The sequence below is a fragment of the Silene latifolia genome, chromosome 5 (genome assembly GCF_048544455.1).
Source record: "Silene latifolia isolate original U9 population chromosome 5, ASM4854445v1, whole genome shotgun sequence".
Taxonomy (NCBI): domain Eukaryota; kingdom Viridiplantae; phylum Streptophyta; class Magnoliopsida; order Caryophyllales; family Caryophyllaceae; genus Silene; species Silene latifolia.
The window spans coordinates 3,359,869-3,385,095 of record NC_133530.1 but is presented as its reverse complement, the minus strand read 5'-3'; the positions used below and the strand labels follow the sequence as shown (position 1 = coordinate 3,385,095).

Sequence of the window (25,227 nt, the reverse complement as noted above, 5' to 3'; positions counted from 1 at the left end):
TTTGTCTAAGTCGTTGACTTGCTGTGGATATCTTTGACCTTGTTCAATATGTTGACTTGGTCAGCGGTGCAGAATATGCCCCATCAACAATATAAGAGATAACGAATAATTACAGAATAACTTAAAGAATATTTACATATAATCTATCATGAAATTTGAATAAAATAAACTAATTGATGCTTCCCATTTAGTCATTTACCATGTACTGCCATCTTTACAGTCAATCATGCAATAATGAACCTAATTAAGTCAAAATTTATAAGGCCATAAGGGTAGCTTTAACTTACTATAAAGTCCTTGCCAAAAAAGAAATTCATAAAGTTACAAAAGGAACATGCAAAAGTAGTAAAAAGATTAAAACTACTTGATTAAAGTTGCACATAGCCCTTTTAATCCTTCTTTATGTATGAATTAAATTTCCTGGACTTTAGGAAGTAGAGAGGAAATAACAAACAAGTAAAAAGATCAATATTAAAATGAAAATTAGACGACTTCACTAGATAGTACCCAAATTTGACGCCACCCTATCACGTTTACCATATAGTTGCATGATTTACATCCAACAATTTAAATGAGCATGTTAGAGGATAGTTCTTACATTTGATTTATGGCACTATTATTTTCCATATAAAAAACCATATTAAATTTGGTTATAAAATTAATCTAGGAGATTAAACTTGAATAAAATTAAGATCAACTTACTAGAGTACCTAGTTTTAACATCATTCTGTCACTGTTCATCGTATGCAACCTATTTAGATGAGCATGTTAAAGAGGTAATACCTATATCTAATTTATGGCGTCTTGCCGCCTTATTATTATCCATGTTGAAAAAAAAACATAAATTAATAAATAAAATTGGCTTATAAAACTATTTAGGAGATTAAACTTTAATAAAATCAAGATGAGGCGCAAGAGAAACATGGTAGGCCTAGAATTATTTAAAGATGTAAGATAAATTTATAGAATTCACAGTGGAAGACAAACAACAATGGTCCCATGGTCTAGTGGTTAGGACATTGGACTCTGAATCCAGTAACCCGAGTTCAAGTCTCGGTGGGACCTCTTTTTTTGTGTTATTTTCGCAATTCTGACTTTCTGTAAACTCTAAACAACTTAAATTGTACTTCCTCCATTCAACTCCACTCTACCACTTTCTTTTTTCACGTTTGTCAACGCGTATTTTACACGTTAAATATCGTTAGCTACGTATTTGCAAAAATTATAAAAGTCAGATATTTTTAATGTACTCGTAAAGACGAATTAAACAAGATCTCACATGAATATATTTCCACTTACGTATCGAGAGAAAATCGAAATTGAATACACAATTGTGAATAGTGTACAAAAGTGAAATAGGTAGAGTGGAGTTGAATGGAGGAAGTATTTCCTACACGACTTTGTCAACAACATGGGGATGTAGCTCAGATGGTAGAGCGCTCGCTTAGCATGCGAGAGGTACGGGGATCGATACCCCGCATCTCCATTTTTTTTTTTTTTTATGAACAATAGGCACGTTATTGCACATAGCACTGATAGCAGATAAGCAGTAGCAGCGAGCATTCTTTAATTCCATTGCCAATAAATGTTTCTTTTTGCAGCCAGATATAGGAGATGGAGCTTGAAATATACAACCGCAAGTCCGCAAGTCACAGAAGATTCTCATAGTCTAGGAAAGTATAAGCGTGGAAGTCGGAAAGAATGCGGCCAGGGATGGTCAAACATCATCCTTGGCATAGTACATGCTCATTAAGTTGGATCAAGTATGGCCAGGGATTGTCGAACACTGTTCTTGGCATCGGATAATGTCAGTTGGGCCGAATGTGGCTAGCGAGAGGTACGGGGATGGCAGGTAGATACGGAGTATATGCTTGCTTCTGTTACAACTTTTTGTGTACTTTTCGAACACCCATTAAAGATTCGATTGCCATACTACAAAAGTTTCCGAATATCAGAAAGTGAATCAGATGAAACTTTACATTGCCATGCTTTCTTTTGATCCTGCTTTAGAGCAGATGTTTAAAAAAAGTGCTAGAAAGTAATGAAAAGTCGGTAATAATTACAGAAAGCTGATATCGACCAATAATCTGGGCATCGAAAAGCCGCTCACATCTTCAGAATCTACAGTTTCAAGTAGACAATACATCTTACAAAAATTCTTTCGACATATGTGGACATGTGGTGGAGGTATTTATAGATTATATCGACAAGTAACCTGTAAGCTAAATAGTAAATACTGGTGAATTTTGTGTGCCTACAGAAACCACCACTTTCTAGAAACAGTCGCAAACTCTAACTCGGTAAGAAATAAGCCTACAAAATCAGTCCGTTGTACAAAATCAATAGGTTCAGAATGGTTAAGCGGGTATGCAGTAGGAGGAGCTGAGAATAGGAGGCAAGACACAGACCAAATGAGGTGCAGGTGGATTAGAACTGATATTCGACTCATCGATACTTGGTAGCCCGAGATGAGGTGGTCGCACATAGCCGGCCACCAATGGTACACATAAAATTGAGATCACGATTCTAGAGCCTGTGAACATTACAATGAAATGTTAGTGGGTTGGCAACAGCCTGCGAACATTACAGTAGTTTATGAACCAATGTTTTGAGAGACGGAAAAAAAAAACTGTGAAAGAAGAATGGGGTACAGTTACGCACACACAATCCCACATGATATAGTGTACTTTAAACTACTTAATGGGTGGGTTATTTCTTACCCAAACTGGAAATGTAGTGAATTTATATGGATTTTGGAAAACGGAAAATGTAGTGAATCCAAACGAATAAATGGAGTATTAGTCATATTGAGCCAACTATAGACATTGTGAGTTGGAATTTATTTAGCCTTACCTTGCTTAGTGGAAAGAGAAACATGCCCTCGCTTTCTACCCGCAATCATCCAGTTTTCTGAATTTGCATCTACCTCATACAACACCTCCTGCAGATTAAGATGATCAGCGACTATACCCCAATACCTCAAAGGCTCCCCGCCCATGTATGTATTTAAAATTTTAAAGCATAGGTGATCATCGACATTAAGCTTTATTTCATCATATTCCACATCCAAAGAATAGTAAGTCTATGATTTGATTGGAAATGAAAGAGATCATCATCAACAGTTAGTAAACGAGGCTCAGGAATCACGATTATAAAATTATGTCCACTTTGCAGGGAGGCAATAAGAATTTAGTGACTTACATCGCTTTGAGGAACTTTATTGTCATCTGAATCTTTCAACCTCTCAATCCTCCAATTTACAGCAACAAGTTGGCCAACCCTGAGGCCATCTGAAGGAAACGGAAGAAAGCCAACGGCCAGGCATGGGTCCAATACAGGCCTCTGTAGAACAAGGGCACTCTTAAACGTTAAACCCTGTCTTACTTCCTCAGTCGCAGTAGAGTCAGCCACAGGCATATGAGCTCCGATGCTTCTATCTCCATTGATTCTATAGCTGATATTTAAGATACTATCAGGATTTAGAGGCTCAACTTCTCCTGCAGAAGGAAGAAGTAACAGTGTTACAGAAATAAAAGATGACAAATGGTTTTGAAATATTCCATTCTTGTTATATAATCTGGTAGCAAAAAGTAAGAAGCTGACTTTAAACCGCGTTTTTATTTACCAATTGGGGTGCAATTCAATCATTCGACCCAGCAATTCAATGTAGAGTAACTTTAGAGGATAAATTGAGTCAGCATGACCCACAAAGTTTTTCCAAGGAGTTGGTCATCATTCTAGAACTCCTTCGACCATGGAAATAAATGTAGGTTTTAGTCTTGATCAGCGGCCTAATCTCTTATTATTGCCCCATAATAAAGTGCTTTGGAATGCAGTCGTAGTAACATTCAAATTTCAAAACGTTCACTAGTCTGTCGCGATGTGGCGATAAGATTTACCCCTCCAAATTTGTACACCCACACCAGGGACAAATTGGAAAGTGGGCTGAGAAAAGCCATGTCAAGATTTACGCTAAATCCTATCAATCAATCAAGCCTTATAATCAAAGTGTTGCAAGAACACCTAGTCAATACCTGCTACATTTGTAGAACTAAAGCATATACTGAATAGTACACTAGCTTTTGAAGCAGAAGAAACTGTGAGTGGGAAGAATGCCGATGCTGGCCGCCCATTGTTCTCAGAGGTGTGAACAAATCCATCTTGAAGATCAAGCCAGGCATCGCAAATGCTTAAAGAAGCCTTAACTTGTGAATGCAACGTAACCTGAATAGATTTGAAACTTAGTATTAAATTTACATAATGGCAACACATAGTATTTCAAAGCATAAACAGAATGAAGGACATGCTCAGAAAAGATCAATTGAGAGCCTATGTTAAACACCTTAGCAATATTCTAGCAACTCAAACAGACATCATCGAACATCATGATATGGGATTAGTCTTCATAACCACCAGCTCATAACTCATAAATTTTTGCTAGTCTAGTTGAGATGGGCGGAGAAGGTTAAAAAATGTTTTGCTTGAAACCATAATTTTCAAGATTCGTCAGCTTTCTCTGTGTGTCTGCGATGATTTTTGTTGGAATTTCAAATTAGCGAGCAACATTGCCAGCTAAATGACACTATTACATCATGATTAACTCTGTCAATGCTTAACAAAACTCGTGTATTAACAAAGTCGAAAAACAGATTTGAGCAGATCACGACAAGTCTAGATATGAAGTATGAACCACATCCAACGGTCCAAGGACTTTCACCAAAAAAAATGTCCGGAAATGTTTAGGGTTTGAAGGAGAACAATAGGGCCATAGCTTCACGGGAGTTAAAATGACAAAAACTAGAAGTGCTTGATTTCTAATTTCTTCATCCAAGATATACTTAGAAGCTGATGCAGTTCATTCAACAAAAAATTCAGATCATTTGAAACTCAGAAGCATTGTAAGTTTCAAACTGCATCAAGTCCTTTACATAAAGACCTAATATTAACGTTTTTTCAAATCACCGAACTTTAAAACCATGTGACCTTTGCCGCAGATACTAGTGGCTAAACGGATGGAAGATGTATCAAAATCGACTATTAATACCTGGAGAAGTAAAGTGCCATCATTGCATTTGTCTATCACACGTGTGCTGACATGAAAAGGATCAGTGAAATGGACAGCCAAAGTCCTGCAGAGAGTGTCAGCTTGTATTAGACAAGTCCCCTGTTAGATAACTATACATCAGCATACAATGTTTTACCTATCAAATTTCTGATTGTGTGATATTCCAAATTCAAGATTTAGAGCTATTGTTCTCATGCCATCCACAATGCTCAGCTTTTGTGATGCCGCTGTGAAATTACATCAAGAAGAAAATACGCACAAAAAAGTTAGATGTCATTTCAGGTTAGAATCAGGAATAAGACGAGAGGGAGCTGGGCCCCATCTCGCCTCTTAACACCGGGTGAAAAGCATTGGCCTGGGAGTAGCTGAACCTAAACCAGAATTAATAAAAACCTAATGTGCAATCTAATCATAGCAAAATAAAATATGAGAACTTTTTTGCTACTTGTTTGTTTGACTCTGTTACCAGACTAACAATCAACGCGATTCACTCGAAATAGAACACAAGGTAAAACTATAAACCAAACACCATTATTCTAATTCTAATTCGTGGATTGATTGCGATTCGGTTATGTAACAAAGCGAATCCTGTAACCTGAGTTTGACAACATGTATGCTGTAACCAGCGATCATAATGCAGTTTCTCTAAAAATTTGAATGTCAAAGGATTGTTAAACTACATATACCTCTAGAAATTCCATCACTTATCGCACGGACTGGAACCCAAAGGACGGAAGTGACATCACTAGCCCAATCTGGGAACTGGATCTGACCATTTTGTAGAGTTAACCGTGTAACTTCTTCAGATTGAGGAGATGGACTATCCTGTTTCTGAGGGTTAGAATCACCCTTTTCGGCTATGCTTCTAAGAGCAGTTTTAAACATTTCCATCTCAATACCCCGAGAGTCATCAACTTCCAAACCTGGACCGGTGTCAATGTGCAAGACACCCCCTTTCAGAGGGTAATCAATTGGTTTAACTATTATGCCAACCCACTGTGTTTCATTTATCAACAAGGCTGATGAGGTAGCAGGAGTAAGATCAACCAAAGCTCTAGGCTTGGACACCTGTATGGAAATTGGAAAGAGTACACCAAATAGCTCAACACAATTTGCCAGACCTAATATATAATTAATAGTAACCACAAACGTGAAAATGGAACCTTTTGGGATCTAATAAATCTATATCAACAGAAAGATATACCTTCAAAATAGGTCTAGTAGGTTTCTCGTAACTCATAAAATCATCATTATCAGCTGGAGCACCTTTGGAGAAACTATGAGACCTAAATCTCAAGTGCCCAATCTGCCCAGTTAGAACTCCTAGGACATATGAACCAGGTTTCTGAGGTGGCAGCGCCAGCGTGATGGTATTCCTACCAGGCTTCAGTATTGTGGCTGCAGAGATGCTTGTAGCCTGATAACAAAGCAGAAGTAAGAATAATTCTTGAGTACGGTCCAATTTTATCACAAAAAAGGAGAGATAAGACAGACAGACCTTAGCACCTTCATCAGCATTGTGGGTTTCCATGAGAGTGAGATTAAGTGACTCCAGAGTTATATCGTCAGGAAAACCACTCCACACAGTCACTGATAAAGTACCAGGATCACCATTACAAAGTTGCATCGGTGGCCCAGGATTCCCAGAGAAGGTAATTAAAGATGATACATCCAGTGGCACTGGATGCTTCATTTCACTGTGTGCAAGAGAAATCACTTCTGTCTGAAAAGCTTGTCGTTCTTTAGTTGAGAAGAGGCCTTTATCCAGAGAGAGTAGTCTTACACAAGTTTGCAGATAGCCACCTTCATCGTTGAGCACCTTTTGACATTCGGCCAAGTTTGGAAGTACCTCAGCCAAAAGGTCTTGCCAGCCTTCACCAGAATATAGAGCACAGACTTTCTCATACAACTTTGCAGCAAGGTCAAAATTACCATGTTTATGCCATACAGCAGCAATTTCACCATCAAGGACAACCCCATGTCTTTTCCACCAGGAACGATGATAATTTTCAGCAGCTCCTTTAGTTAGCTCCAAATATTTTGCCTGGCACATATATGTGAATATAAGATTTCTTTTTCGTAGAGTGCCAAAAAATACAGCAGAGAGCAAAATGATTGACATTACATAATGTGCAGAGCAGACCATTGAAACCTACCACGTCGAACTGCCCTTGTAAAAGCAAATTTTTCGACATTGAAATACAATGGAGTAAATCAAAATATTTTATCTACCTGTTACATTTCTTATTTTTCACTTTTCAGCCAAGCAGAAGCACCCAACCCCTTAAAGTTGTAAAGCTACCACAGTCTATTTTAGGAGAATGGCTATGCACATGAATCATGGAATAAAAAACAGGATGAGTCAATAAAATGGCGACATTTCTTCCTGTTGGAAAATAGCATTGGATGCGATTCTTGACGCAATTTTCATTAATAGTCATCTAGAAAACAACCTCTCGTGTTGCTAACACGTGGTAAGGTTGCATACAATCAACCCCCTACTCCCACATTTGCATATACTTTCTCCGTTTCAGAGATACCTTACATTTTTCACTATTTGCTTGTTTTGCTTAATATAAAAATACCTTCGACTGGTCCCACAAACCCTTTACTACATTAGAGCAAGTATTTGTATTTTGGATGTGTAGTTATGTATTTCTACTCCTTAAATCGTACTAGATTTGTATTTGGAGGGTATTTCTGAAATGGAGGGTGTACTTGTTTCATATTAGACTAACAAGCAACAACAATTCTCCATGCCTCACTAATATAGGAAGGTTATGATCCATTAGGGGGAAAAAAAAGAGCAAGCACAAACATGACAAAAAATAACCTATCATACAACACGGGTGAAATTTTTAAGAGGTAGGTACATGCTGCAGACCCCAGAGTTACCAATTGAATCCAACCTTGTAAGAGCTGTTGAACTTGTATATGCAAGTGAAATACCTCAAAGTTTTCAACAGATGATAAAGACTTCCAGAGATCTGTATCAGAAATTGTATCCCGTAATGCATGCTCTGCAGCAACATGAATTTCTGCCAGACTCATAGGCCGACTAACAGATCCTTCAAATCCTGGAGTGGAATTCGTCCGTGACATTGCATTTGCTTTGGTTGTAGGATTCATACCTAGAGATACATCTGATCTGCCAATGCACAGAGAGTTTTGATACAGAAATGCAGAAAAATACTGACCCTTGAGAAAAATACGGAGTAAACAAACAGGGATGACAAGTTGCCTGTGTGACTTCCTGTACATACCCATCAGTAAAATTTGGTTGTCCGTCAAACAGTTCAGACAAATTTCCAGCAGACAGGGAAGCCCTTCTTCTATTAGCTTCACGGAGAAGAACCGAGGGTTCAAGAGGCAACGGCTTTCTCTCAATACCAAAGTGCTTAACTCTTGGACCAGCTTGAAGAATTAACTGAACAGAATAAGATAATCAAAAATCTTCACAGCTGTATCTTGACAACAAGAACAAAATTATCCCATGGCCTCAAATTCTCTAACAGTAACTTATGGGGGCCTAGATGTACCCAGCCTTACTCCAGGGTAGAAACCACAGAAACACAGCTCCTGAATGACCCATGATCTAAAAAAAAAAAAAAAAAAAAAAAAAAAAAAAAAAAAAAAAAAAAAAAAAGCATAAAAAATCCTATCTACTGCTGCTTCGACTGTGCCTTAATCCATGAACAAAAAAAATTATTGGGAAAATACTAGGAGTCCTCGTCCAAACAGTACGATGAAACAAAGAATTGCCTAATTGCCTATTAATCATTTTGAATATATTCCTGCGCTGCTGTATAATAGCGCATGTTAGTCATCATGCAGTATGGTTGCCCAACAGCCAAAACAGCTAGTGTGGCTTCTCTCTGGAGTAGTTTTTTATATACAGACTATATTTTGCCTAGTTATGTTCTTCAAGTTTTGGCTTCAAATCACCACACTACTGAAGACTTGATTTTTCTATAGCACAAAACCACCTCAGAGTAGAACTCAAGGAAAACGATCAAAACTGAAACTGATTTCCTACCAAGCAAGCTATGATATGATAGATAACTTACCTTTTCTTTCTCAAAAACTTCAGAAGATGCATCAGGTGGAACTGTAGGCCAGACAGCCGGCTTGGGCCATGGAAGCATGCTGAGGGAAGCACTGTTCCGCAAGAGTGAAATTTTGCCAAGCAGAATAAGATTGTCAGATTGCAAAATTATATCGTCAGTTGGGAGACACTGCTAACAAAGTTACCTATTCGCAGGACTCCTTTCAATATCTGCAGAATATCCTATCAAGTATGCCAGCCTCATAAACTGTAAGAACATTTTCAGTGTAGAATTTATCAGCTAGTAAAATAGGCAAACCGATGATTCTTGCAAGCTGTTGTGACAGCCAAAGTAACAGCAATGCAATAATTCATTTCTTCCTTCACTCTTTCAATATCTTTTCACTTACCAATGAAAAGATAAGTGACAGTGACCTATCACAAGTCAACGCATAAAGTTTCCTTGTCGAAAACAATAGAATACAATGCCTAATAAAAAAAACTCTGATTAAAGAACGAATGTTTCAAAATATACCTTGACCCTGCACAGCGAGAAGAGATCGCCCTGAAGTCGGTAGAATTCCTTCTCCATGTCAGGTGCTACAAGCCCATCATTGTAATGCGAAGCAGCAGAATTGAGCAAAGCTAAGCAAGCAGTTATCACCCAAACTTCACGCATGCAAAAGGGCAGTTTCCGCTAGATGATCATGAGAGGTCAAACAAAGAAAATTAGACCAAATAAAATCAAGAAAACCTTAGTAACAAAGATCAATGTAAAACTTCTTAATGAAAAGAAAAGCTAGCTTGCCATAAGAAAAATCAGGAGTAAGGGGAGGGGAATCACATATAGCCCAGGAAAGCAGTGCTGTAAAATAAGATGTATGCCGTACCTCATAGATTGACAGTGCCCTTGAGAAGCTTATAATAAATGATTCACCTCTAGACGCTACCTCAAAGGGACGATTCAACTTGAAAAGAAGCTGCAAAGATCAGAACAGATCTTCCCATAAGTAATGAATAATCAAGTCTCAATGTGGAAAGCAAAACGTACATGTACATGTACAATTACACATGAAAAGAATTTTAAAAATTACTCCGTAATAATACTATCCAGTCAACATAACTGCGTGATGTGTCAAAGACAAATGGCTTGATCCATTAGTTCTTTTACAAAATAATGAGTAATAAGATCGAATAAAAAGGATAACCGGCTCTCTATACCTTTGCTTGGCATGCAAAAAGATACTGGCGGAACTCGAACTCTCTAAATGAGTCATCTTGAACAATTTGCGCCAGCGGTTTGCTTCCAGGATTTAGCAACGCCGCCTGATCATCACCTTGGTCCATTCCACCAAACTCCTTTCGTTTTGAAGTCATATTGACTACATCACCAAATATAGTTAGAAAATGTACTTTATTCTTCAAGAGAATTAAATAAGAAAATAACAAATTTAGCAAGCATAGTCATCCTCTCAAGAAATTGTAGAGTATTGAAACAAAAGCAAATCCATCCTCGTGAAATTAACACCTTCTGGCAATCTTTGGATGCTAACATAATTCGCGTGATGTAGGTTGTTAGGCAAGTAAGTCTTTTAAATGAGGCAACGACGTGATTTGCTTTTCCACTGATTGTCGAGGTAAATGGCCTAGTCCTATTTATACCTCTGAAGTACTTTGAAACCTTTAATTAAAAAGACGAGTAACCTCATCTAAAAGAAAAACACCTAAACCATGATGTAGCGAACAATCTATTATAGGCGTAGAACAACTCACCTGTTTCCAGATAGCAAAGTTCTAGTTCATCATACTCGCGTAATGCATCTTCATGAAGATGAGCCACGTCAAACATAAATGCTAGGCTTTCCTAAAGCAACAAACAGGACAGTTTCAGACTAAAAAAGGAAATAGAGAAAGGGCATATAACCTGAAAAGCTTCTCAGGAAAGTTGTTTAAGAATTACAACAGAGATTACAATTTATAAATGTACCCTAGTCTGCCTCAGTCATCGGTTTAAAGTAATTTGAAACAGATATAACTTATTTACTCAGACAGAAACCTTTAACACCACAACAGTTCTCTTAAAAAAATTCCAGAAAGGAGGAGCAAAAAGAAAGTGTAGGAGTCTTGAAACAATCCAGAATGATAGCTAATAAAACATTTATCTTTAAAAGTCAAGACTATACCCTCTCTCATTGATGTTATAGGGATAAATTGTCAAACCTTCAAAATGAAGAAGTTACAAAAGTTCCAGACTGGCATGAATCTCTGTTCACTCAGCTTTCGGATCTCGTCCTCATAAAATTGTACACGCCTATCTAACGTATTACGAATGCATTCCATAATCTTGGTCTCGAAGTCTTCCCAAAAATTTGCTTCTGGACCATGTAAATCTAATTTGCAACACCTGGGTGATACAAAAAGTCAAAGAGACACTTTACATATGAAGACCGCAACCTAATAAAATCGTCAATAAAAGCGCATGATTAACTCGTCCAGTAACAGAAAATGGTCATCATCCAGGCGGATTGTTTATTCTCTAAAAATATCAGGGGACTAGTTTAAAGCACGTGGCATTTTTTCCAAACATAAAATCCTGAATATAACAGAGGATACAGAACATGCATCAGTAAAATTAAGAACCATTAACTCCAGTATATCTTTTCCTAACTATTTTTAATATGTACACATTGATCAAAGTTTTTGGTCAACACTCGTACAAGATGGTTTCCAATTGAACATCATGGCAATGTTTTGATCAAGGACACAGTTACGCACCGAAAAAGTTTGTGCAAAAGCAAAAATATATGAGCTACTCTATTTCACCTTTCTCTTTTCTTTGAGCTGAATTCTACTTCCACTTTGGCATAAACTCTCTTTGCCATCTTGGTGGCTTGATCATTGCTGGGAAGAGCTCTATTCACAAACACTATGAACCATTCCTTCTCATCGTTTTGCACAATCAACTTCACACGAGGTTTAAGGATAGATTTGAATTCATCAAGGTCCTGCAAACAATAATCGCAAAAAATCAGGTTTAATACTAACAAACGGTTAATGTCAGAACTCATAACAGAATACACAAGGGGAGCAAGCAACAGTCATTAGCTTATGTGTGCGACACATCCTATTATCTTCAGATTTCAGATAATAGAAAATAAAAACTTGAGTATTTGTCGACATTCTAACAAGATCGGGTTGTGTTGAATTTTTTTTAATGTGGTTTAAAATTACTGTCAGAAGGAATAAACTTCTAAAAGCATCTATATTTCGCACCTCACATGTCACAAGAACCACAGTAGCATATGGCTCTCGGAACCAAAATAGCGACTGTTCCTGGGGGAAACGGCTGCGGAGCCTTGCATCAGTTGTTAATATATATTCAGCTGTCAATTTATCCAGAAATACAGGATTACGAGTCTTGTTATTCAAACAAGCCTTCTTGAATGGCAGCCGTTCTTCGAACAAATTCTTGACATTAGGCCACAAATCACTCACATCTTCGACTGCAATGGATATACATCTTATCAATGAAGGGTCAACAAATGACAAATGGCAAATTATAAACAGGATAATGACGAACGGCACAAAAACTTTCAGAGGATAAACTTCTTGAAGACACATATATAACTTTGAATGTCATTGTCCAGATACCAATAGCTAAAATAAAAATGTACATAATTGAATAAAGCTAAACCAACATCCTTGTGTGTGAATGAAAGGACTTTAAATCCTTCATTCAACAACATGAATCAGTTCATCCTACCTACGTTCATTTGACTATTTCCGGTATGTCTAGCAATAATTTAGCGTGAGACGGACTCTCAGGAGACTTGCACATTCCCAAGCTAATATTTTCTGCATTACACATTTTGAAACACTATGTCCAATTTCCACAAACATGATACAATAGCTAAACAGCAACCATATCCATCAAATTCAACTTTGACAACACTAGCATCTAATCCTTAACCACGTATCATTCTCCCCACACTAGAATAACATAATTCCACCAGTACAAGAATAATGTACTTCGATTTCATCAATAAACTACGCAATAAAACTAATTAACTTCCACTTTTCGATGATCTATGCATTTTGCAGTAGGTCAATGAGCTACTAAACCACTATAAATCAAATCTAGGTCCATCAAACCATCAAAAACAACCCAAATATAGTATTATACAATTGAAGTAACATGTCACAACTGCGACAGTTAACATGCTAATCAAAGAACAATCCTCGTTCCTCAAACCATCAAATCAACAGTTTTCCACATTCCTCATTTTGAAACGTCACCTTTATTTTCTTCACACACAAAACAATTTATTAAAAGCCAACCATATCCATCAAACTCCAACAACACTAGCAGCAAAATCTTAACCACATTTCAATCTCTAGCCACTCTAGAATACTAAAATTCCTCCAATACAAGAACAATGCACTTTGATTTCATCAACGAACTCAATGAAAAAACAACTCCGTATTCAACTTACAATTTTCAGTGATCTATGTATATGAAACACTACCTCGAATTTTAGCAATCATAATCATATCCATCCAACTCCGACAACAATAGCAGCGAATTCTTAACCACATTTCAACCTCGCCACACTGGAATTCTAAAATTCTCAAAAATATAAGAACAATGGACCTCGATTTCAACAACAAACTCAACGAAAAAACTACTCTGTACTTAACTTACACTTTTCAGTGATCTATAAACTCTGAAACACTACCTCGAATTCCAAAAATCATAATCATACCTGTCCAATTCTGACAATACTAGCAGCGAAATCTTAACCACATTTCAATTTCGCAACACTAGAATATCAAATTTCCATATAAGAACGTACTTCGATTCCATCAACAAACTCTATGAAAAAACTAATTCACTTACACTTTTTACTGCTCTATGTATTCCGAAACACAACCTCCAATTTCAACAATCATAATCCATATCTACCGAACTCAGACAACACTAGAATAACAAACTGTCACCAGTAAAACGAGGTACTTTGATTTCGTCAACAAACACCACGAAAAAACTACTTATACTTTTCAATGATCTATGTACTCTGGAACAAACCTCCAATTTCAACAATCATAATCCATATCCATCAAACTCCGACAACACTAACAGTGAAATCTTAACCAATTCAACTTCGCACACTGAAACATCTAAATTTCACAAACTCCACGAAAAAACTACTTGCACTTTTTCGGTGATCTATATATTCCGGAACACTTTTCAACACTCACAATTCATATCCAATGAACTCCGACAACACTAGCAACGAAATCTAAACCACATTTCAATCTCGCCACACTAGAATACTAAAATTCCTCGTATATAAGAACAATGCACTTCGGTTTCATCAACAAACTCAATCAAAGAACTAATATACCGTAATATCCTCTAACATTAACTTCCACTTTTCGATCAACGAACTCAACAAAAGAACTCACAATCCATATCCAACGAACTCCGACAGCACTAACAGCGAAATCTTAACCGCCTCTCGATTTCGCAACACTAGAATATCAAAATTCCACCAACAAAAGATCAATGTACTTCAATTTCATAAACAAACTCAACATAACAACTAATTAACTTACACTTTTCAGTGATCTAAGAGTTCAGCGGTAGGTCAATGAGCTAGCCTACTAAAGCGCTACAAATCAAATCTAGGTCAATTAATCATTTCACAATCACCTAATTGCACAATTGAAGTACCATTTCACAATTGCAATTGCTGAAAAAATGCTAATTAAAGATATAAAAGTGCGATTAATCGAAAAAGCGATAGAATTTACCGGCAACAACGAGATGATCGCAGACATTTTTGATAGCTTGAAATTGAGCTAAGTAATTCGCCATTGATTAAAGATGATTGATCTTGAGAAACACCATATGATTTGATGATTTTGAAGAAATTAAATTGAAAATAATTATATGTAAATTTAATTTAATTTTACTATTTTAGTTGAGTGTTTTATTCGTAGTTAAAATTTCTGGTTAAGTGAAAGATCATGATTCATGGCAAATCATGTTGCAAGTAAGGGTTTTCGCCGTGAGTTTTTCCCAATTGGAATATTTGCCGGTCTAGGCTTTTTTTTTTTTTTTTTTTTTTTGTCTAAATCATCCGGTAATTCGAACCACATTGGGCCGACTAATTCGGATTTTGAGCCGTGTCCAAGTATTACGGTATTTAAACCCCTCCCAATCGCAGTTGTGCGGAATCGATCCGCAGACCTCCCTACCAAGCGCAGCCCCATGCTACCGCTACGCCAACCAACGATTTTCTACCACATTGGGCCGAGTAATCCGGATTTCGGGGCGTGTCTAGGCCTATGTGGAAATCAATTACTCCCTCCACATCTATTTGTTCTAGCCATTTACTTTATACACGGTTTTCTAGGCGACGTTTTAACCGTCATTTTAACCACCTATACATTATTTATTTCGGTTAAAAAATTTTTTTTATGAAATATTTTTTAATAGCAAATGTAACTATGTAAATATTGTATTATGAATTATTATATTTTATAATGTATTTATGGTCAAGGTTTTAATACTTTGACTTCCAAAAAGATAAATGGGTAGAACAAATAGATGTGGAGGGAGTATCATTTACGAGAGTTCGGATTATCGGTCTCATTGTCATTTATGTATTTTATTGCTCTGTATTTTAATTTTGTGTTTGCTAGCACTTTATTTAATAGGTTTGGATCTTGCAATCCCGGTCCATATTCAAATGCAAAATCAGATTGTACCGAGTACTCCGTATTACTTATTAGATCTTTTATCTAATGTAAACCCAATTCATATCCAAACATTAAAATTCGTATCTGGTTCAATATATTTTATACGACCCTGTTCTTTTGGACTTAATTTCAGCTCATTTCAGTTCATTTTCATTCAGTTCAGTTATTCTCTTCACAAATTAACTATTATTTAAGTTGAGTTCAACTCTATTAAGTTCAGTTCAGTTCAAACAATTTCAATCCAAAAGAACAAACTAAGTATTTAATTCAGAGTTGAATGATCTAAAACTTAATTTGTAACTCAATTAAAACCAATTTTATGTGCCAAAATGGAAATTTTATGAACGAATAAATCTTAAAATTTCCAAAAATAAAATGATCATATCAAAGATTAATGACGTAGACCCATTTCTTGTAAATACTTTGAAATGAACCCTGTTTTTGTAATTATTTTCGGTTTGAACCCCATTTAAGAAAAAAATTCAGGAACGTAAGCGTAAAATGGACTTTAATTAAGTCGTGAGGTTAAAGTGTGGGTTAAGGCTCTCTGGTGTCGTTGGATTTTCTTATTGGATGGTGGGTTGTTGGGTTTTAGTAGCGCTTTCTTATTGGATGGTTCTTATGGCGCTATAAAATGTTATAAATATCTTGGTTCTTAAAAAAAAATGGCAACAGTCCCCTTAGTTATAAATGAAAATCAAAATACAATGAAAAATGATTTGTTTCAACAAATTAATTAAAGATAAATATATTGGATACACGCATTCCCACATACATAAACAAAACAAAACATTGAACAATATTGATTCTTAGTAAATTCACCTTCGAATCTTTCTTTATGTCTAGTTTCAATCTCTTTGCATTTTTGGGTAATAAAAGGTCCATCAATGTATCTTGATATAATTCGAGCATATAAACCTGTAATTATCAAAATAAATATTAGTAGCAACATAAATCTAAAAGAGTATATTAAATGCAAATTTTACTAAACTGTTAAACGTTTACTACAGACTATACCCTCAATGAAATTGAATATTTCTTATCGTCTCTCTTAAGAATCTTGAATAGTTCTGATGTGTCACGTGGTGTAAGTCCAGGATTACGTTCATTACCATAAATAGTGTATGTCTTTCCTGAACCGGCTTGACCATAAGTAAATATGCAAGCATTATAGCCGTCAACGGCAGATTGCACCAAATACTGTACAAATAAAAACATCATTAAATTAATGACATGGATTGGATACTCAATAGGAATAGGAATGCAGAAAATGTTTCCTTTATCTTTCTTTTTGTAAATAGAGCTCCAAAGATTGTTTGATGCGGACGAGTTTTGAAATTAGGTCACGAGTTTCACTAATTAATGACCTTTGATCAACTATGCTAGCTTACAATTATAGATAATCAAACCTATCTTCGTATTTTCAAATACTTCTTCTTGAGATATAATTCCATCAAAAACATGATCATAGACATGTTTCTTAGCTTTATCATCCTTCCATTGATGTTCAATTGTAAATTCATCAACACTTGGAAAACATTTGTCGTGTAATACTTAAATTATCATAACATTTGTCATATAATACTTGAAAAACGCAAGCCCAGTTTTGCGTTCTCACCGAGTCCTGATGATAAAAGAGACTCGTAAGAAAAAAAAACTATTAAATAATACTTAAATTGTCAAAATATATCGTCAAAGTATATTTTCCACAATTTACTAACCGTTTGCCATGGATTATTAGTATTTTGGCACGAATATAGTTACTCTTATTAGTGTTTTGTCACGATTATTGTTATTATTATTATTATTATTATTATTATTATTTATTTTTATTTTTTATTATTTATTTTTATTATTATTATTATTATTATTATTATTATTATAATTATTATTCTAAAAGAACTTTTTCAAAATAGAACTTTTTTTTTGTCAACTATAATTCAAGTTAGATTGAATTGTTAGCATTATTATGAAAGATTATGGTGACAATTATAAGCGCTGAAGAAATAAATAATGATTTTGTCCGTAAAATCTAATCCCCTAACTATAAAAGCTGAAGCAATTCTTGCATTTTTATTGGTCCCTTATTTGTAGGGAGTGAAAAATCTTTTATTTCAAAATGCAACTCACGTTCTATGAAATAGATTAATTACCATCTCTTTTCTACCAAACTAGGTTCCTGCTTTCATAAATAAATCAAGATTAGATTAATTAACATTATACTATACTTTCATTTCATAATTAACCTGTAAATCAATAATTAAAATAATTAATAATTACATCCAAAATAACCAATTACAAAATGAATATACTACGTATATTATAATTACAAAACAAAAAAAAAATCTTACTAAACGAAAAAATTCTTCATTTGTTACTGATGTCTTCACGATACAATTTAATGCCCAATTAAAATTTATGCCACTTAAAAAAATTCAATAGTGGTATTAAATTTACATTGCTAGATTTTAAAATACAAAATCACTAAAAAAATATCATAAATCATAATTTAGAAAAAAAATAATGTCAGCATGATTACAAAATCAAAATCATTATAACCAAATTAAATACATAAATAAATCCGGTTGAAAAAAATGAAGCTTGGATTGAACAACTTAAATAAATATTTATAAATGCTTTCAACAAATCCGAACATTATAAGTTCAAAAAACAAATTCCACAAGTGAAATGAAACAATTGATGCTCTGATTAGAACTGGAGTTTTAATCAAAAACTTTACCTGGAAGCATTCAACAAAAAAAAAAAAAATCATAAAAGCAGGGAGATCTACGGTAAAAATAGATTGAAATAGATAGATATGTGAATGTTAGGAAGTCCATAAATTGTGCAAATACTCCATTGTTTTGTGTGAGTATTTAATAATTAACTAGTTTTGTGGCCCGTGAAATTCACGGGATGTTTTGTTTTGAGTGTGATGTTTATAGTGTTTTTAGTAATTGAAATTTTATAAAATATCAAAACATGAAGTAGTAAGCTCACCTTATGAATAAGTCATCGTTGATTGCGTACTAAGATTACGGGCATTTACATGTTAACATAAAGATCATAATCGATAAATTAAATAAGCCAAAGTAGGTGAATATTGCTATTTTTTCAAAGGTAAAATTATGAAAAAAAAATAATCCTAAAATAAAATATACATTTGAAAAAAAAGGAAAAAAAACTATTAGTCATTCACGTTAATGTCGTCAATCTTGTAGTTAGTCTCCAATATATAGTTATTTAAACTATCCTAGTATTTTACTTCTCCATATAGTCTTTTTTTTTCCAACGAATCGACCCTATAATAAAAAAAAGTAACTCAGTAATTAGTCTGAATTAACCAACAAAATAGTGAAATTTGTTTTATGCAATATTATCGTTTTTTTACTTAAGTTTCCTCTTAAATAGTGAAAGAAAAAGGGAAGTTGAAAATGTGATGAACATTTCATAACCCAATGGAACTTATATAAAAAGTAAATAAATTAGTTAATAATTTTAAAACCTCAATACACTTGGCTTCATGTTAATAGAATGATAGGAAAGTTTAGTGATACAATTAGTTCTACTGACGATTTAAAAATTTAGATAGTTGATTTTTTTTTTTTTGAATATCAAATGAAATCGGAATTTATTTCATCATTGATACATATTCCTATTCTTTAATTTTGATCATCATCTAATAAAAATTCATAAATTTTAGAATATGATTATGTACGAATTAGAAAACTTTAAAACCAAATTGAAATATTAAAGTTGTTAATTGTATAAAAAGGGAATTTACTTGTGGAGTGTGCATGACATCAAAAGTTAGCTGCTAACCATACGACTTCACCACAAGGTCTTCCTTTTGTACCGCCTACAAAACAAAAGGACAACAAAAACCAATACACAAATTAGTAATTCATCATTCTAAATTCAAGTTAAAGAAAATACTGCAAATTTTTACCACCCCAAAATGATTGTTTTTGAGGAAAACAAATTAGACGATCTTAAATAGGAGAGGCTAAATAATGCTAATTTGGAAGTTAAATGAAGTACACTTAAATTAGTGTTCACAAACTTTAAATGACATCAATATTAATTAGGACAAAAACAAAAGCATTCAAAGGGTTATATATAATGGGTTGCTTTATATAATCTTTATGGTGGTAGGAATTATTGCAGAATTAGTATGAGAGTTAAATGGAGTAATGGTTAGGCTAGGGCGGGGAATTAGAAGAGACTTGTGAGAAAATTCGACGATGCCTTCAAGAAAATCATTGGATTTATGTGAAAATTATCGTGGGTTGAACTTAAATAATGGGTGAATATAAAATGCCATAATTTTACGTTTAAGAATATTATTAAACTACACATTTGTTTTTCTTTTCAAGTTTGTGTAATTTTAAATAAATAAATAAATGTATAACTTTTATGAGCTATATTACTATAATTGTAAATTAAGAAATTTGATGTGAATTTTGGTAAGTTACATCTTTTTTTTTTTTTTGGAATTTTTTAATTCAACCATGAAATATAGTTTGTGATTTGGAAGTTCATGAGTAATAGTTATTAAATAGAGGATTAGTGAATGGAAACTATCGTAGGTTTAATAGCCAGGATAAATTATTGATTCTCATATTTTAATTTGTCTTTTCATTTATTTTTGAGTTATGAGTATTATTAAATAAGATAATTCATTAGTTAGGAGCTCAAGAGGTAAAACAAATAGGAAAAAATGTTAATGAAAATTACTATTATTATTATTGATCTTAAATAGTGGTTGAAATAAAATGTCATACCTTACTTTTAAGAATGTTATTAAACTTCACAATTCTTTTATTTTTAGTTAAAAAGATTTGTATAACGATCTTAAATAAATAGATGTAGGTGTAAATTTTAAGTGACACAATTTCAGGAAAGTTAAGTTTAACTTTTTACCAAAAAAAAAATACAACATTTTCAACCAATATTTCATCATATGAAAATAAATTAAAAAAAAAACTATGAAAAACTTTAATCAATTCATTAACATGTTTTATTACAAAACATTCAATTAAAATGTTAATTTTATAAGTTAATGTTATGTTGTCAATTGTCATTAATCAAGTAAGCAATATAAATTAAAATTAATTAATATTAACCAATCTAAAAATGACATGTGGAATAAAATTAAATGGTATAAATAGCCTTTTAACTATATAGTATAGATGTCTGTGTAGAGAGTGGTTGGGTAGGCGTGTGTCAATCTTAACCAATGTGTCAATGTGAATGTCTATGTGGTTTTTCCACATCCTACGTGGCTTTGTCTAGTTGGCATTTTTTTAGGATGCCTTTCTACATTTTGGATGATTTATTCTCGTTTTTATTCAACAATTATTAATATATTAGCCTGTAAGTAATTTCACAAAGTCACAAATAAATAATGATAACTTGTTTACCATATATCAAATTCATTTTTTAACCCTATATAAGTAGTGGAATCTAATCTAATCAATAAAACCATAACCTTGGTCCTCGGCTTAAACATTAAAAAAATTAAAAAAAATCTAAAATATTCGTATTATAACTAATTAAACAAACTTAATCAAGTAATATAATCCCCAAGTAGTTGAGATTCTTTTAGAAATCAATTAGGTATCCTTTAATATTATATATATAAGTGAATTAAATTAATTTATAGATAAATGATTTAAATTAATGTCACGTAATAATAAATTGATAATCCAAGTCACATTAATTCGTCATGTCACATTAAAAATATGCAACATCACATTTAAATATGCCACGTCACATTAAATTTTAATCTAGGTGGCTTTTTGGATCTTACGTGGCTTTGTCTAGGTATTTGATAATTTTAGGGTACGGTCGAATACTGTAAATCAATCAGGTGTTGTTCCTGGTTCTTTCCTTAGATACCTTACCCGTCTTAATTAAGAATTTAGAATTTGTGTTTGATTTATATTTCACGTAGGTTCTACTCTGTTTATGGTCATTTCAATTTTTTACATAGACGATGACGTGGTGTCGTGGTGCAGTTGGTATACTTAGTTTTAACTTAACGGGGATGCGTTTTTGGTTACACTTTCTACTTACTTGACTATTATCTACTTATGCACTACACTATCTACTTACTTGACTATTATCTAAAGCAGATGTAACACAATACACAATTGTTACAATGGGAAAGAACAATCACATTCTATTCTTTATGTATTTATGTTTTTAATTTATGTGTTTCATTTCTTTGTTTAAAATAGACGCACCGAACGAGGATGATGAGGTAATTTTAATCCATCAAAAGAATAAGAAACAAAAGGTTGGTCCAAATTTGAACAGAAAACCAGGAGAGAAAAAACAAAACAAATACTACTGGGCTAAAATTGATGTTCTGAGACCCAATAGTCTTGCGCCCAAAACTCCTCCTCATGCGGTGCCTCCAAAAGCAAAAACTCCCAAAACTTCTAAGCCCAAACCTCTGAATTTGGTAAATCCAAAGCCAAAGAGTAAGAATGATAAGAGAAGACCGATCAAATGGTCTGAGATTTCCGAACACCTAGAGGAGCAACCAACCTGTAAAAAATCATTGAAATTTGAGGCTACTTTGACAACTGATTTGGAACCCGGCAATGTTCCAAAAATAGAAAATGTTTTCGGGAAAACAACTAAGGATACATTGTGCACACAAGGTAAGCTAAGGATGTTGATGCCTACAAAGGTGAAGGCCTTTTCTCTGGACTCATTTAAGTGTGTGTTGAGCTTATTATCTACACGGCCGGTCTTTACCATAAAGAAGAGATTGCCCAGAGCAAGGCGCTCCACAAAACCACTTGTTCACCAAGATGAAACGACCCCTATATTGGCTGGCTTGTCATCCCCCACAATAGAACCTCGTAAAGATGGATGCAATGGAGAAAAATCAGATATTGATTTTGTTGGTACGTTATTTCTGCCTAAATTAAATTTTATTGCAATGGAGTTATTAAAGATAACGTGCAACTATGCACATAACATTTTACAATTACTTCAACCCCCTCACTTCAAAAGGGTTACAAGTGTACCGAGAAAGGAAACCCAATATGATTAAGGACATGAACCCGAACTCAAGATGTACCTCTAAACGAAAGGGGACGCAGGATGATTTACATGTGTACCGAGGAAGGAAACTCAATGTGATTAAGGACAAGAACGAAAGACCTACATCTAAAGTCTAAACTAAAGGGGAGCTGGGGCAAACTGTCATTGGACAGACTGTCAGCTATCCCGAGTTAATTAGTTGGCACTTTCCTCATTCATTTATGTCGGGTAAAAGTCCATCAGAAATTTTTTTTCTTCTTATGTAGACTGGAATGACGCAAATGTTGGGGAGATTGTGGATGGGTTTGCGCTACGACTTCAATCACTAAAACTCTATGATGATCCAAAAACTTAGATTGTAGAGGTTAGTGATCAAAACAACAAAACAGACGGGATGTTGGAAGAAGAAAGAATCAATCTTTTCAAGAAGATGGGAAAATTCCTTCGGAAATGTATTATCATCAAGATATGAATATGAAACTTTGTGTCTTTTTTTTCCTTAGATGTGGAGTCACCCTTAAAAAATCTAATATCAATGGACACTTTTTTTTTGCCGCATAAATGAAAACTTTATTCCTGCATATTCAACAAAAAAAAATAATTAGATGAGATGTATAATGAACAATAAAAATTTTGCCACTAATTATAAGATTAGTAATGAATACATATGATAAACGTCGCTCGGAGACCAATTCTTAATATACTATTTTACCCCTTAGTTTTCTATTGACTCTCCAAATTTTGAGAGCTTTTGGACCATTTTACCCTTTTAATGAGAGGGCTGTAAATTGAGTTTTCTGGATCCTTATGCTGCCACATCAGCAGTTTAAGGGTCTTCTTTAATATATATATATATATAATGATTGTATAGATTAGGGTGAGCGATATTAATTTGGCTTTTATTGTGAGTATTAACAGATAATTCAATTATGGGAGATGAAATGGAAGAAACAAAGGACGGTGTACCGTCAATGATATAATTGATTGCAAATTCAATTGGGATGTTTGATTGAGGCTCAACTGATTTGTAGAGAAAATTTCAAACGTGGCAGTCCGTAAACAAACGTGGCATTTCTAAATCTTTCGTGACATTTCTAAATCCTATGTGGATTTGTCTACATGGAGTTTATGGGTCATTTTAGCCTAGGCTGGTTGGAAAATGGAGAGTATCTATTTATTCATGGTGATACGTGTGCTTCACATATACTATGATACATTAGAAAGACATATACTTTGATACATTAGAATAAATTACGAGGCAAACTAAAGTCAGAAAGACACAACTAACAATTTAAAAGTTCATAAACTAAATAAGAACATTCGAAATCGATGAAAGAATCTTGATCAAAATAAATATACAAAGTAGTAAAGCACCATAATGTGTCAAAATGGAAGAAAGTTTCAATGCGAATTAGAGTACATTAACTAATTCATCTTGGCTCTCACAAGGAATCAATGACTATCTTTGTGAAATAATTGATAATTAACGTCATTGTTATGTAAACAAATCCATGTATACCTGTAACGAAGTAATAAGTTAATTAAATACTAAACAAAAGCAAAACATACACTAATAAAATTATTCCTTAATCAAAGATATAAAACATATCAACCAAACATACGCGTGTGTAATCAATGCATGATACACGTATGCCATATCGTCACCCATTTTCAGGGCCTCCATTGCTTTTAAGACGCCTTGCCCATCTCACTTGTCTTAAATAGTCTTAAGGAGTTCTTATTTCTACTAAAATAACCTTTTGTCCAAACCAAATTTTACGGGAGTAACAGATGAGATTAAATTGTTTGATCATATAAAACAGGAACAAATTTAAAGTATAGGTCATGTATCTTCAGCTTTCACCAATGAAAATTTCTTAGCACAATTTATCACTAATCGGTATCATATATACAAATTAACAATATCAATAAAAATAAAAAAATCTAAAATAATACGGTTGAAAAATATAGAACAAAGCAAAAACATAGTGGGGGGAAAAGATTTCAATTAGAGATGTAAAGCTTAAATAGTTATAGTTAACTAATAATTTTAAAACCTCAATACACTTGGCTTGATGTTAATAGAATGATAGGAAAGTTTAGTGATACAATTAGTTCTACTGACGATAGAGATAAGAAAATTTTTGGCTTATAAATTTTGTCTTCCATCAAAAATATATAAAGAATTGAGGATGCGTTTTATGACTTTTGAGCATCCTTTTTTCATTATTATCAAAATTAATATAGGTATAAATATGAATCAAGGTTCACGACTTTTGAGCATCATTTTTCA

At 33.9% G+C, this 25,227-nt stretch overlaps 1 protein-coding gene and 2 non-coding genes across 3 annotated transcripts; 2 read left to right on the top strand and 1 right to left on the bottom strand.

The window, feature by feature from the left end:
• The first annotated feature begins 993 nt into the window (after positions 1-993).
• Positions 994-1,065, top strand: TRNAQ-CUG (transfer RNA glutamine (anticodon CUG)). The gene has a single exon. It is a non-coding gene; the product is annotated as a tRNA-Gln (tRNA).
• Positions 1,066-1,413: 348 nt separating this feature from the next.
• On the top strand, positions 1,414-1,486 carry TRNAA-AGC (transfer RNA alanine (anticodon AGC)). The gene has a single exon. It is a non-coding gene; the product is annotated as a tRNA-Ala (tRNA).
• Positions 1,487-2,042: 556 nt separating this feature from the next.
• Positions 2,043-15,219, bottom strand: LOC141656427 (trafficking protein particle complex II-specific subunit 130 homolog). Its single transcript, XM_074463311.1, has 21 exons — positions 14,925-15,219; positions 12,384-12,613; positions 11,934-12,115; positions 11,331-11,514; positions 10,884-10,974; positions 10,332-10,492; positions 10,001-10,090; positions 9,646-9,807; positions 9,317-9,378; positions 9,133-9,223; positions 8,329-8,492; positions 8,015-8,213; positions 6,564-7,109; positions 6,270-6,482; positions 5,752-6,133; positions 5,202-5,292; positions 5,045-5,129; positions 4,035-4,224; positions 3,202-3,497; positions 2,854-2,941; positions 2,043-2,533 (listed from the first exon to the last, which is right to left on the bottom strand). The coding sequence occupies exons 1-21, from the start codon at positions 14,986-14,988 to the stop codon at positions 2,358-2,360; spliced, it is 3,747 nt and encodes a 1,248-aa protein (XP_074319412.1). The 5' UTR covers positions 14,989-15,219; the 3' UTR covers positions 2,043-2,357.
• Positions 15,220-25,227: the final 10,008 nt, after the last annotated feature.

Coding starts and splice junctions, on each gene's coding strand:
- LOC141656427 (XM_074463311.1), bottom strand. CDS start 14,988: ATGGCGAATTACTTAGCTCAATTTCAAGCTATCAAAAATGTCTGCGAT. Junction 10,493..10,883: donor ACTTTGCTATCTGGAAACAG/GTGAGTTGTTCT, acceptor TTGGTGATGTAG/TCAATATGACTTCAAAACGA. Junction 2,942..3,201: donor ATAAAGTTCCTCAAAGCGAT/GTAAGTCACTAA, acceptor CTTAATCTGCAG/GAGGTGTTGTATGAGGTAGA.